The sequence below is a fragment of the Cynocephalus volans genome, chromosome 14, assembly GCF_027409185.1.
Source record: "Cynocephalus volans isolate mCynVol1 chromosome 14, mCynVol1.pri, whole genome shotgun sequence".
Lineage (NCBI taxonomy): Eukaryota > Metazoa > Chordata > Mammalia > Dermoptera > Cynocephalidae > Cynocephalus > Cynocephalus volans.
Window position 1 is genome coordinate 102305293 of NC_084473.1, and position 13117 is coordinate 102318409.

Here is a 13117-nt window from a genome sequence, read left to right on the forward strand (position 1 = left end):
GGTTCTTGGTGTGGTGAGTAGTTTTTGATTAAACCTTGTTACTGCTTCCCTGTGGCCTCACGGAGGTTGTCTTGTTACAAAGCGCTGAAAGCCCTGACTCACCTGTGAAAGCACCCCAGGGTGGAGAGGGGGTGGAAGTCCAGGCTTCCCACATAGTCTCTGCCAATACTGCAAGGTCGGGATCATGACCACCCAGTGGAGACACACGTCCCAGCTCAGGCCCTCTCTGATACCAACACAGTGAGGAGCAGGAGGGGAAGTGGAGGTGTCTTGTTACCACCAGGTACGGGTGGGATTCCAGGTCCCGCTTGGTCTCTGCTGGAGGGGATGGGGCTGGAGCTGCAGGTCTTTTCATGTGGTATTTGGCTGGAGCAGAGCCATTATTGTTTAGGTTTTCTGTTTTCCAAGGTTGCCCCTTTTCTGGAATGTTGGCTACTGAAAACACGTTTTTGTTGGGGCTTTTTTTTTTTTTCCTTGTGTCTGTGGGAGTTCCTGGGTTAATGGCTTCTCCAGCTCCCAGTCTGGATATGTAAGGCAAAAAGAAAACCCAGAGAAGTCACTGCTTTATAGTTTGCTAGGGCTGCCATAACAAAATACGAGACTGGGTAGCTGAAATGACAGAGGTTTATTTCCTCAAAGTTCTGGAGGCAGGAAGTTGAAGATCAATTGGCGCCAGCAGGTTTGGTTTCTCTTGAGCCCCCTCCTTGGCTTGCAGAAGGCCTTTCCTCTGTGTGTGCACATGTCTGGTGTCTAAACTCCTCGGGACACCAGTCAGATTGGATTAGGGCCCACTCTAAAGACCTCATTTTAACTTAATCACCTTTAAAGGCTTTATCTCTAAATAGTTACATTCTGAGGTAGGGGGTGGTGGTGGTGTCAGGACTTCAACATGCGAGTTTTGAGGCAACACAATTCAGCCCATGTATCTTTCCTCAGGTCCCGAGGTCCCCAGTCAGTCTACCTTTTCTATCCAAGTCTCAGAGTCTTCTTATGTTTGTTTTATATATATAATGTCCAAAAATTTTTAATTGTACTTGGTGGGAAAAATAGGGAAAGCATTCTACCCATCTTTTTAAAAATGGAATTCTCTTCCCTGCATTTTTATCATAGTTTCCTTAAAAACTAACCTCCCTTGCATCCTGGGTCTCTATACAACATCCCATTAGTTTTACTTCCAACAAAATGTACATAAAATACAGAAACTCAAAATCAAAAAAGTACCAAAATAGTAAGACTTTCAAAAACACTGAGGTTCTTGATAATAACATTCTTTTTTCTTCTCACAACACAGCTAAAGATAAACATGACCCTTGTTCCCCAGTGTGGCTAAGGTACAAACAGGGAACAACCAGGAATTTTTAATACAGAGAAAACATGCGGGTAACATCTTGGTGATCAGAACAACGCCCTGTTGCTGTCTTTAAAGCACCGTGACAACCCTGGGTTCTGTTGTGACAGGCTCGGGGTAATGCAATTTTCAACTCCCTATCAGAGGTAACAACTGACCACTGAGAAAGTCTAGGTAAAGTGCACAAATCACTTTAACAGACAAATTGAAATGTTAAAACTCACAACTCCTCTGCTCCAAAAAACTGCTGAGAATTTTTCAGATTTCCCACAGTCTTATGAGACCAAATCATAACTCACAGTCATGAACAGACCAGCACTCCGCTCAACGCAACCAGCATCTAAGAACAAAGTCAAGTTTACACATAACTATGACCTGTGAACCAGAACGGTGGCCCCAACTGCCACGGATGGAAGCCGCCACCATACCATGAGGTTCGACCTGGTGCCAGTGAACGGGGCTCAGTATCAAGAGTGAGTAGACGAAATCGTGTGTTCACACTCTGTACCTTGCTTCAGCCCACTGTCACTGGAGTCACTGGAGTCACAAGAGTAGGCATCCCCATCTTGTCCCTACAAGCAACAGCAGTGAAGCCTCGATTCAGAGCCAGTCCTGAAATGTAGGGGCACCACTTTAGTTTGTTTGGGCTACTATGACAAGATACCTTAGACTGGGTAACTTAAAGCAATAGAAATGGATTACTCACAATGCAGAGACTGGAAAGTCCAAGAAGACTGAGGTGCTGAGAGACTCGGTGCCTGTTGAGGGACCATTCCTCACAGACGCCGCCTTCTTGCTGTGGCTGAATGGGCAACTGAGCTCCCTTGCCTCCTTTATCAGGGCACTAATCCCATTCACAAGGCTCTACTCTCGTGATCTCATCACCTTCCAGAGGCCCCACCTCTCCGTACTACTGCATTAGGGAACAGGTTTCAGCACATGAACTTCAGGGGACACAAACATTCAGACCACAACTATCCACCTGTGAAGGTTAATTCTAGGTGTCAACTTGAATTAGACTAAGGGATGCTGAGAAACTTGGTAAAGCTATCTTTTTAGGTGTGTCCATGAGGGTGTTTCCTGAAGAGATTAGCACGAGAGCCTGCGTGGACTGAGTGGGAAAGACCTGCCCTCAATGTGTAGAGGAACCATCCAACCCACTGGAGGTCTGGAGAGAACAAATGGAGAAAAAAGGCAAATCTCTCTGTCTCTCTGCTGCAGCTGGGACACACTCTTCTCTCGTCTGTGGACATCAGAGCTTGAGACTCTTCAGCTCTTGGGTTCCAGGACTTACACCAACGGCACCATCAGCTTTAGACTGAGCCATGCTACCAGCATCCAGTTTCCAGATGGCCTATCGTGGGATTCCTCTTCACAATCGTGTGAGCGAATTCCCCTAATAAGTCTCCTCTCATGTGTTTACAAACATCCTATTGGTTCTGTCTCTCTAGAGAACCCTAATACACCACCTACTCACACCTTCCAGGCCTCCAAAGTGGGACATTCATGTGCTTAATTCAAAGCTCACATCATTTCCCTGGATGCATTACCACCCCTTCCTTTCCTTAGAAGGAATTAGACACAACCTCATCCCACCTCCCCTGAAAATATTTTATGAAGATCATGGGTAAGAAAATCAAAAGAATGAATCTCATGGAAGAATTCCAGATATTACCAAGTGACAAGGTGAGAGAATTCTGGACCCTGCCCTTTGGGTCCCCCGGCATGGCACTGCACAGCTCAGCTGCATGAGACTCCAGCCACCCCCATCCACGCGGCTTCTGCAAGGCCTGGAGTCAACATCAGCAGTTCCCAAGTACGCCACCCAGCCCTGTTCTTTGCATCTCAGTAAAGGAAATGCACTTACTTGGTTCCAGCCAAAATAATGAGAATTAAAAATAAGAAACCATCCTTTCTCTCTCATACTACATCTAATCCAGCACTGGCTTCAATTCCAGAACCTTCTGAGGAATTTAGCATGACAAAGAAGCAAAGCCTCGCATCCCTGGCCTGGCCCTGGGGATTCCGATTCGAAAAACACATCCAGTTAAAAAAAATCCCAAGGACAGGCAAGTCTAGTTTACACTGAGTAGGATTCACAGGCTCTCCCATTTTTATTTTTTATTTTTATTTTTTTAAAAAGATGACTGGTAAGGGGATCTTAACCCTTGGTTTGGTGTTGTCAGCACCATGCTCAGCCAGTGAGCGCACCGGCCATCCCTATATAGGATCCGAACCCGTGGCCTTGGTGTTATCAGCCCCGCACTCTCCCGAGTGAGCCACGGGCCGGGCCCGGGTCTCTCATTTTAAATGCTCCTGACACACAAGCAGTGTCCTCCCACCTGTTCCACACCGGCATTCCCTGATGCCCGCATGTTCAGGATTTTGTCACCATCATGCAGAGCCAATTAACGTGGAATGTGTGCTGCTTTAACTTGCTCTGCTATCCTTGCATTTATTACAAGAGGAAAAATAAAACCCTAATTCTAAGCCTTGAAAGAGCTCTTAATAAAAACAAAATCTCTCAATGTTTTCACTTGACAGCCTACTTCACAAATCTTTCTACCTAAAACAAATGGCTTTTCTTCCTTGGCAACAAAGAACATCTGTCTATTTTGCCAGGAAAGGACACAAAAATGATGCTAATGGTAGGTAAGACCTGAAAACTTCACACAGCAGTTAATATTATATGCCCAGATTTGGCCCAAGTAGCATATAAACATTTTCAGCATCCACACAATTACATGAACCTAGATGTTCTCAGAATTTTCTTTTCAATTAAATTCTCCAATATTTTTCTTAGCAATCCAACAACCCCCCATGAAAAGCAGAAAGCTAATCTTTAAAACTGAAAGTCCATGACTGGTGAGTTTCAATATTTTATTAAAATAGCATATTTAACCATGGTTAACCAAGAATATGTTATCTTTATCCCCCCCACCCCAAATATGCAGCACAACACAGTAGTGATTTCAAATATACTTGATCATGATAACCAACAGAGATATTTCAAAGTCAAGTTCGTAACTAAAAACTAGACCTTGGAAAAATTCTGAGTTAAAAAAAAAGAAACATAAACCTCTCAAACAGAATTCTTTTATCTGCCCGAAAATAAATGCCGGTGCACCACCTGCTTGACAATACTGCTAGGTTCTTTTTTCTTTATGCATAGTATAATGTCTCATAAGTACCTACTTTCATAAATAAAATCAGTATTTTTCATCTCATTTAATGTTCCTTTTCAGCTTCACAAAGAAACCAGTAAATAAAACTGTCAATGACAGTCACGACATAAGTTCTCACAGCAAGGTAAAAAACTTGAAAATATGCTGAGATGCATCTACGCTATTTTACGTAAAAAGATTCAAAAAGTGCAAGGCAAAATCTGCAGTTTTTTTGAGGGGAGTTTTAGGCACATCCATTTCATTAAAGCAAGCCTCAGAATGAAATTCCAGTTTGTTCTTCATGACAACAGTTTTAAGTCTTTTTTAAGAAACAAACAAACAAAAATACATCCCGTCGAGTGTAAAACAGGGAGCCTGTGCCCTGTGAGTGAGGGGTCAGTTGTGGCGGGTCCGTCCTTTTTTTATCCTGGCAGGCTTTGGTTTGGGGATGTACTGGTTATTTGCCTGGTACTCGAGTTCTTTACGGAAGTAGTGAATGGCTTTGTTCAGACCTTCCTCCAGTGGGACCTGTTTAAAGAAAAGTGAGAGAGACAGACAGGTCATATCAGCAGACTTCACAAGACGTGCTGGCGTACAGTCGTCCATCAGCCTCTTTCTGAAGACCCAGGACCACAGGCTGGCCACAACGCTGTCGTGGCCCACCCTGGAAAGGCCAGTTGTCCTTCCCAAGTTGCTTTCAGGATGCATTGTACACAATTTAATAAGTGACACTCTCATTGACATAAAATGAGCGCTGATCCCCAAAAGACCCCAAACTACCTCTTGCTGATATGAACATCTACTCCAGTTCCAATCAATCGGAAAGGCTGCTTTTAAAATAATGCATATCTGCCCTATCTTTCAGGAGACATCTGCCATGGAGTGGAGGGAAGACGCTCTGAGGCGGCGATCTGCACCTCACCCGCACACCTGATGCTCACCGTGACATTAACCCTCCACGCTTTTCCAGGGATGGCCCACGTGCACCCCACAGACCTAAGAGACTGAGTCTGAGGGGTACCATGCTCACACCACACCATGGAAAGATACCTAATTGGGAGCTGCCTTGCAGCCAACAGGAAACAGAGGCAAGTCAGCTGCACCTAGGAGTGTAAAGGGAGACGTGTGGAGGCAGCACTGCCAGGGGACACTGGCGAGCTACTGGGGACATGGGCTTGTCTGTCAGCTCTGTGGTGAGAGCATCACAGGTGTCGAAACTTGTCAAATTGTACATTTTAAACACAGTGTGCTGTATGCCAATTATGCCTTGACAAGCTGTTACACACACACACACACGAATAAACACACCCACATAAAATACTGACTGTATACATACCTCACATAATGTAAAACCAACAGTTAACATGTAGGAATGTACACTGGCCTCTCTAACAAATATTTCATTTAAAATATAGGTTCTACTTACAAAGGGACCAAAGGCAAATTCCTTCAAAAACTAAGCAGTGTCTACACTTGCTGTAACTTGTTTTGCACAGCTTGGATTATTAGATTTTGTTAAGTTTGGGCATAATCATATTTTTATTTCCACAAATTTTAACAAACTTCTGTGGCTCTCAGCAGATCACTTAGACTGTACCTCACAGGATAAAGTAAGGATTGGACTGGAACTCTCAACGTCCTTTTAAGGGTCAACATTCTAGGATTCTACTTAGCTCTCATGACTACATATTTTTTTAAGAGGTAAACCGAGCTAGCTCTTGGCCATGTCCCTACCTCTCTGACTGTGCCAGGACAGCCAGGCAGTTGCAATGTGCCAGGCTATACCTAGGATGGTACAACACTGGTCGAGCACCTACTGTGTGTTGGGCTGTGACAGCTGCTGGGGCTTCTGCTATGCATGAGGCCACATGCCTCTGGCCCAGGGAGCCCACATTCCAGCGGGACACATGGGGATGAGCAAGGAGGGGACGGCCAGATACAGCAGATGGACAGCGTGGTGGGTCTGCTCCTGCAGGTGCGGCCGGCCTGGGAAGACCTCTCAAAGGAGGTGGCCTCTGAGGGACAAGAGACCTGCAGGATGAGAATGCAGCATCCACACGCAGCCCTGGGGGACAGCTCTTGGAAGAGGGAAGAGACTGTAATCACCTACGGGGGGAAGGGCATGGCAGACAGTGTGGAGGTGGAGGCAGCCAACAGGCTGGGGGCTCCAGTTCACAGGCTGGGGGGCAGTTGCACTCCATAGTGTCTCATAGGACAGGGTGAGGGGCTGACTGAGCCTAAGAGCAACAGAAGGTCTACAGGGTCACCTTCTCCCGTGCCCTTCAGTCTCACTCACTACGACAAGGGGCTCTACCTGCAGGTGGCTCGCCCTTGCCCAACCCTGCACATCCAAAGAGGCAGGTCGCCAGAGGCAGTCAGGACCAGTCAAGGCCCCCGCCTGACAATGCTCCCACGATTAAGCTGGGTGTGTGTGATTTTATGAAAACAGAGCCCAAGCAGCCCCAAGCCATTTCGTCGGATATAGAAAGTGAGACTCATGATAGGAGAGAAGTTTTTTTTTTTTTTTTTTTTTGTCTTTTTCGTGACCGGCACTCAGCCAGTGAGTGCACCGGTCATTCCTATGTAGGATCCGAACCCGCGGCGGGAGCGTCGCCGCGCTCCCAGCGCAGCACTCTACCGAGTGCGCCACGGGCTCGGCCCAGGAGAGAAGCTCTTTTAATGGCCACAGAAAACCCTACATCTGTCCGGACACCCCAGACCACCCAACATGGGCCAGTGCCCATAGGACATGAGATGTGACAGATGGCAGACCCTTCCCCAGGGGGCCACATAGCTCCCTGCACTCACCACAGGCTCCCATCCTAGCATCAGCTTCGCTTTTTTGATGTCTGGTTTTCTTTTCTGTGGGTCGTCCTGGGCTTCAGAGAGAAACTGGATTTCACTTCTGCTACCTGAGTTGTTTTTTTAAAAAAATAAGAGACAATCACAAAGGGACGAGTCATTTTACCAGTGAAACTGAAGTAAGCTCCATCTGCGCAGACTGTGTATATGCAGCTCTCACAAAGCCACTGAGCCACATAAGGGACCATCCTGCTCAGAAATCCAGGGAGCATGCCTGTAGTGGCCACCTCTGCACTGACCACGTTAAGGTGCCGGGCTTCTTTCTGGCATCTCTGGAGCTTGGTGAGGGGCAGGTTACTGTGTCTCTGCAGGCCCGAGGGACTCCTCGTAAAACAAGAGGGCCTGCCCCAAGGCAGACCACCCACAACACTAACAGACACAGACGTGCCACTGAGCACGACCTCCACGTCAGTGAAAACCACAAATGTGGTAATGGGGTTATCTCTGATGCTGCAGCTGGGCCTCACCTGGGTGTTAAGACGCTAGAGAGCCCCTCTCTGGAACTGAGCCTGCCTTCCACTTGTTTAACCAGCAGAATGCAGGGGGGGACCATCATGGCCAGTTTTAGGTCTGTACTTCATGAAGACTTGGGCACTTACGCTCCAGCCAGAGCCAGCTCTGTGCAGATACACGAAAGATGTCAGCTACACTACTGGAGAGACCCCACGAAGGACACAACAGCCTGGCTTGCCCAGCACCCTAGCTGGGCCTAGACCCTGCTGCCCCGCAGAACAAAGCCACACCAGGGACTGCTGGCCAGACCTGTAGAAGAAACCCTCAGAGGAAGCCAGTCCCAACTGCAGACTCTGGAGCAAATAAAACCATTGTTGTCTTTAGCCACTGGGGCTTGGGGAGGTGTGACACTGAGACACACACAGACACACGGTGGTGATACTGCATCCCCTTTGGGTCTTAGGTCAGTGATTCTCGAACTTCTGACCAAAGAAGCCTGGGGTGGAGCCTGAGACTCTGCAGTTCTAACAAGTGCCTGGATGCTGCTGGCCCATTGGCCACACTCTGGGGACCAAGGGTTTAGAAGGCAGGACTGCACAGAAGCTGTGATCTGAGCACATCCATTTCTCTTGGGAGGGACAGACAGATTCAGAATGGAAAAGCTGGGGATGTGGACCTGGATGGGGGCTGATGGAGCCACAGATGCTGCAGATTATGTGTAAGGAAGACCACTGTCTCTGCTGTCACATGGAACAGGGTTGATGAGAACAGTGCTGGTGAGTGACAGCCCAGTGTCAGATCCAGCAGGGTGGGGGTCTGGATGGTCACTTCAGAACACTCCACAGCATGCTCATCCCTGCTCCGGCTAACCAGTCTAGTCGGTTTGCGTCTTGACTCAAATATCCAGACCAAGCCCAGAGAGAGACAACCTGTAAGAGCCAGACTTCCTAGAACTCCAGCAATCCTGAGGAGGAGACCAAGGGCTCACCCGTTCTATGTCTGCAACCCCTGGGCTGGTCCAGAACACATGGACTTCTCAGGGCTTAAGAGCGTGCCTTGACCAGGGAGGGTCATAAGCTCCCAGGTGATGCTGCCTGCAAGGTCTCACAGCCAGGCAGGCCAGGACCACAAACAAAATTCCAGACTCTCCAGAAACACCCAAATTTGGGTTGCTGTCTCTTGCTCTCCAAAATTCCATGCTCAGGCCGGCCCGTGGCTCACTCGGGAGAGTGTGGTGCTGATAACACCAAGGCCCCGGGTTCGGATCCCGTATAGGGATGGCCGGTTTGCTCACTGGCTGAGTGTGGTGCTGACAACACCAAGTCAAGGGTTAAGATCCCCTTACTGGTCATCTCTTTAAAAAAAAAAAACAAACAAAAACAAAATTCCATGCTCAGCATGCCCAGAGGGTGGAAATCCAATCATTGCCCCATGCAGGATGACCTAACACAATCATGTCTCAAACGCTGGGAACTAATCTCTTCCCCCCACTCTGCGCAAACTTGCAATTATGTTTTGAACAAAACCTATCCACTGTCTTCCTTTATCTTCCTATTACTTAAAGAATTAGAAACAATTAAGTGCTCCTGACAAAATATTCAGTATTAATCCAATTTACCCTGTATTAATTACCCATTTTCTAGTCAAGGTTTATCAACCGATACTATGAGTGTAGCAGATTCCACTGAGGAAGTGATTTATCTGACTTACCAACAAGGTTCTTAATTAACTGAGCAAATTCTAGGATTGTGTGTTCTTCTGGGTTCCCCTAAGGAAGAAATAGTTTCTGGTTATAAGTGTAGTTACAACAGCAACCCACCACCCACACCACGCGCTCGCCTCCAGAGGTGCCTGCAGCTGACTCCTGCCTGCCTCTGCGTCACTTCGTCTGATTGTCCTATTTCACTGGGGTCTCCCCAAGTGATGGCAGTCACTCAACCTGGTGAAGAGCTAAATGGCACCCATTTTCACCGCCATCCTCCAGACAGGCCGTGCATAAGAACGGCCTTAGGAGAGATCAAGAGCACCTAATAAGGACGCACATTCACAGGCTGACTCTCCAGGACGGGCCATTTTTGTATCCAAGTTTCCTGTAACTTCAGTGTCACTTTGCATAAAAGTTTGGGTTTGCAAAATCAGCTCCACTAACATAGTATAGTTCCCTGAAGGTGCTAACAACAGTATTAACAACTTCAGTAATCCAGGACTTGCAATCCCACCCACGAAAGCTGTGACAGAGATGAACACACTTGCAGAGGTGCGCTCTGGGCGAGCCAGGGGATGGACTCAATGCACTCCATAATGCGAGCTTACTTTTCCCTCTGGGGAAAACCATTTTCTGCCAACACACACCATAGCAGCCACTGCCCATTCCCTCCCCAATCTGTTTCTCTTCTTCCACCCCATCACCCCTAATCATAAGAGACCACTACAAAGCTTAGCAACTATATATCCTAAGTACTCTTCATTCCCAAGTTCCTAGGTTAGTCTGAAGCTAGATGGGAAAAGAGGTAAGAACGAACCCTGGGCCTAACGATGAGCCCAACGAAAAGACTGACTAGCCAAGAAGGGCAGGAGGAGTGTGAGAGAAAACAGCTCTGTCCTTATCGGGGGATCCCAGCAGATGTGTGATTCAGATTTCAGGGAAGACAGGTTTCTAAAGGAGTTTGAAGTTCACAAATGTCCCCATGCAAAGGCCCTCCAAAAAGAGAAAGGAAGGAACATGCTATCTAAAGAGAAGAGCTCAAGAAGGTCACTGACAACACACTTTAAAAGGGCCTGCAGCAAAAGTGCAGGGAGGGAAGGCTCGGGCCTTGACAAACGCTCACAAGGCAGGGCTGGGGGCTCCCCGACAAGCGAAGGAGCTCTTGTGCCAGTTGCCATCAACAAGCCCAGCATCATGAGGGACAGCACCCAATGCCTCATGTTTGAAACAAGATGGAACAAATCAACAGAGAACAGACGCAGAAAGGGTGAGGGGACCCAGCCTGACTAAGCCCTGGCCGAGCAGCCAGCGAGGAGAAGGCTGGGGGAGGACTGCACCCTTCAGTCTCAGAAAGCTATCCCACTGCAGGTGGACCGGCCAGCTCAGAACAGCCCCAGGTGGGGAAAGGAGCCAGGGGGTACAGAGAGTGAGAATTTAGTCCAATGTAAACTGAACTTTCTGGCAGCCAGAACTGGCCACAGACAGATGGAAGTGCTTTGAGCAGAAGTAAGCTCACCAGCATTGAAAGTGCTTGAGGCTAGATGAGGACCAGAGGAACCACCTTGCAATCCCTCACATGGGGAGGCTCCGGGACTGCAGGCGGGGGTGAGGGAGGCAGCCACAAAGGTGGTCTGCAGGGCGGATTACAGACACAATCTGCTACTGGAAAGCTTTCTCTCTGAACAGCTTCCATCTTCTGAAAGCTCATCAATCACGTGTTGTAAAGATGACCTGTGCACTGGACAGAGACAGGGACGCACACACACAGCACCCATCTGCTACCTCCAAAAGGCTCATGCGGTTTCAGACCTGGGCCCTGCAGGTGGAGGTCTTCACGGCTCATCCGTGCCTTGTAGACCTTCTACTCTACTCTGTACACTCTCACGTTGTTTTGTTTCTATCTCAATAGTAGAGAAAAACACCATACCCTAAGTGTGCTGACAGCAAGCAAAGCCAAGCCTGGTGCTGCTCGTGGTTTCACAAAGAATAAAGGTTGAGCTGTCCTGGGGAGAGGCAGGGAGGGGCACTCACCAGGTTGACTGGGCTGCTGACGTTGCTGTTCATGAGAGCCACCAGGCCGTTCACCAGGTCGCTGGAAGAGAAGGGGGAGGCGGGTCAGGCTCCGCCTGCAGACGCGCTGGAGCTGGGCACCTAGAGCAGCCCCCCAGAAGAAAGCAAAAACCCACATGGAAGGCTGAATGCCAAAACAAAATCCTGCAAATTGAGATGTTTGTAATGCCAAAGTATCTATGGATGAAATGACACGTGTGACGTCTGGGACATGCTTTCGGTGGGTGGGGTGTAGACGGTTAAACAGGATGGAAGCTGAGATGGAATTAGCCACTTTTGTGTATTTCTGAAATCCTTCAACAATTAAAAACTAAAATAAATTAAAAAAGGCATATACCCGGAAAAGATGGAGTTTACAGAAGTTCCTAATGAAAATCCCTGTTTAAGGTGAAACCAGGCAGTTGCCCCACACGAATGCACATGATCATCTTTTAAAATAGATCCACTGAAATGAATGAACTCCAGTACGTCACGCCCATACGGGCAAATCACAGATAAAGCCAGACAACGTTCCCTACTCCCCAACCTTCAATTCACCCCCCACCCAACAGCTGGTATGAAACAGTCAGGGATATTCAGATGTTTCAAATGGATCGTGATCAACTGGGGCCGTGGAGGTGAAGATATGCAAATATTCTCTTACCAAGATTTGGCTCTTATTTTCAGAAGCTCTAAAGTGTGGCTCTGTTAAAAAAACTTACTTCGTAAAAATGACGCCTTACTGCTAAACAAAAATACTCTCTGTAAGTCTCTTTGCATCAGCTGTACTCATAGCAGTCTTTTAGTTCTGGCCTGGTGATCCAAGTGAGGCCACTTTGAAACTTCACCCTCCTTCTCCATCATAACTAGTGAGGAGCAGGTTACTATGAGTTGGGATGAACTTGCAAAGAAACCTCACCTAGGTTTGGCTTTCCTTTTAACTGAAAAAAATTTGAGGGCTGGGGCATTTAGTAAGCAAGTTATTTCTGCTTTTTCATGTACGACAAATGGACGCTTTATATGAACATGCTGAAAATGTTCTGCTCTCACAGATCAAGCACAAATGCAAATCGCTGCTGACCTCGGGTGATTTCGTTTACAGAAACTGTAAGCGAAAAGTCACTTCATCACGATGGCAGTCATTGTTACACCACAACACGTCTTTTACGGAACACATTTGTGCATGTTTGTAAGAAGCCATGAAAAGCTGCCACTCAGTGGGACCCACAATAGGTTTCAAAATTGAGACGGGTGGAACCCACGGCACGTGGAAGGCGGCTCACTCTCGGGCAGTCGTCCTCATTAGACGGGAGATGGAAGCCACGCATCTTTCATATGACAAACCGGCAACTTTTTTAAGGTCAGAACTGCATAGGTCACACTCATTTAACCTGAAGCTCTTTAAAAGTGTCACTTTGACAAAGTGTCTTTTAAAAAAAACACAGCATGCCTTTGTTATATGAATGAGAACGTAACCTGACCATGGAAATATCAAACATGGTCACGCCAAACGTCAACGTGGATGACCACCTAGAC

At 47.5% G+C, this 13117-nt stretch overlaps 1 protein-coding gene across 6 annotated transcripts in view; it reads right to left on the reverse strand.

Annotated features, from left to right (window-relative positions):
- The window catches only part of UXS1 (UDP-glucuronate decarboxylase 1), a 151948-nt gene that overhangs the window by 48393 nt on the left and 90438 nt on the right, over positions 1–13117 (reverse strand). For 4 of the 6 annotated variants that reach the window (XM_063078023.1, XM_063078028.1, XM_063078024.1 and 1 more), the window contains 4 exons: positions 11564–11624; positions 9538–9595; positions 7321–7424; positions 4287–5040 (listed from right to left, as the gene is read on the reverse strand). In XM_063078023.1, coding sequence (XP_062934093.1) covers positions 4909–5040; positions 7321–7424; positions 9538–9595; positions 11564–11624 — 355 coding nt within the window. In that variant the 3' untranslated portion in view covers positions 4287–4908. Of the gene's footprint in view, positions 1–4286; positions 5041–7320; positions 7425–9537; positions 9596–11563; positions 11625–13117 lie in introns of those variants that run through there. The other 2 variants (XM_063078025.1, XM_063078026.1) reach the window with 2 other exon arrangements.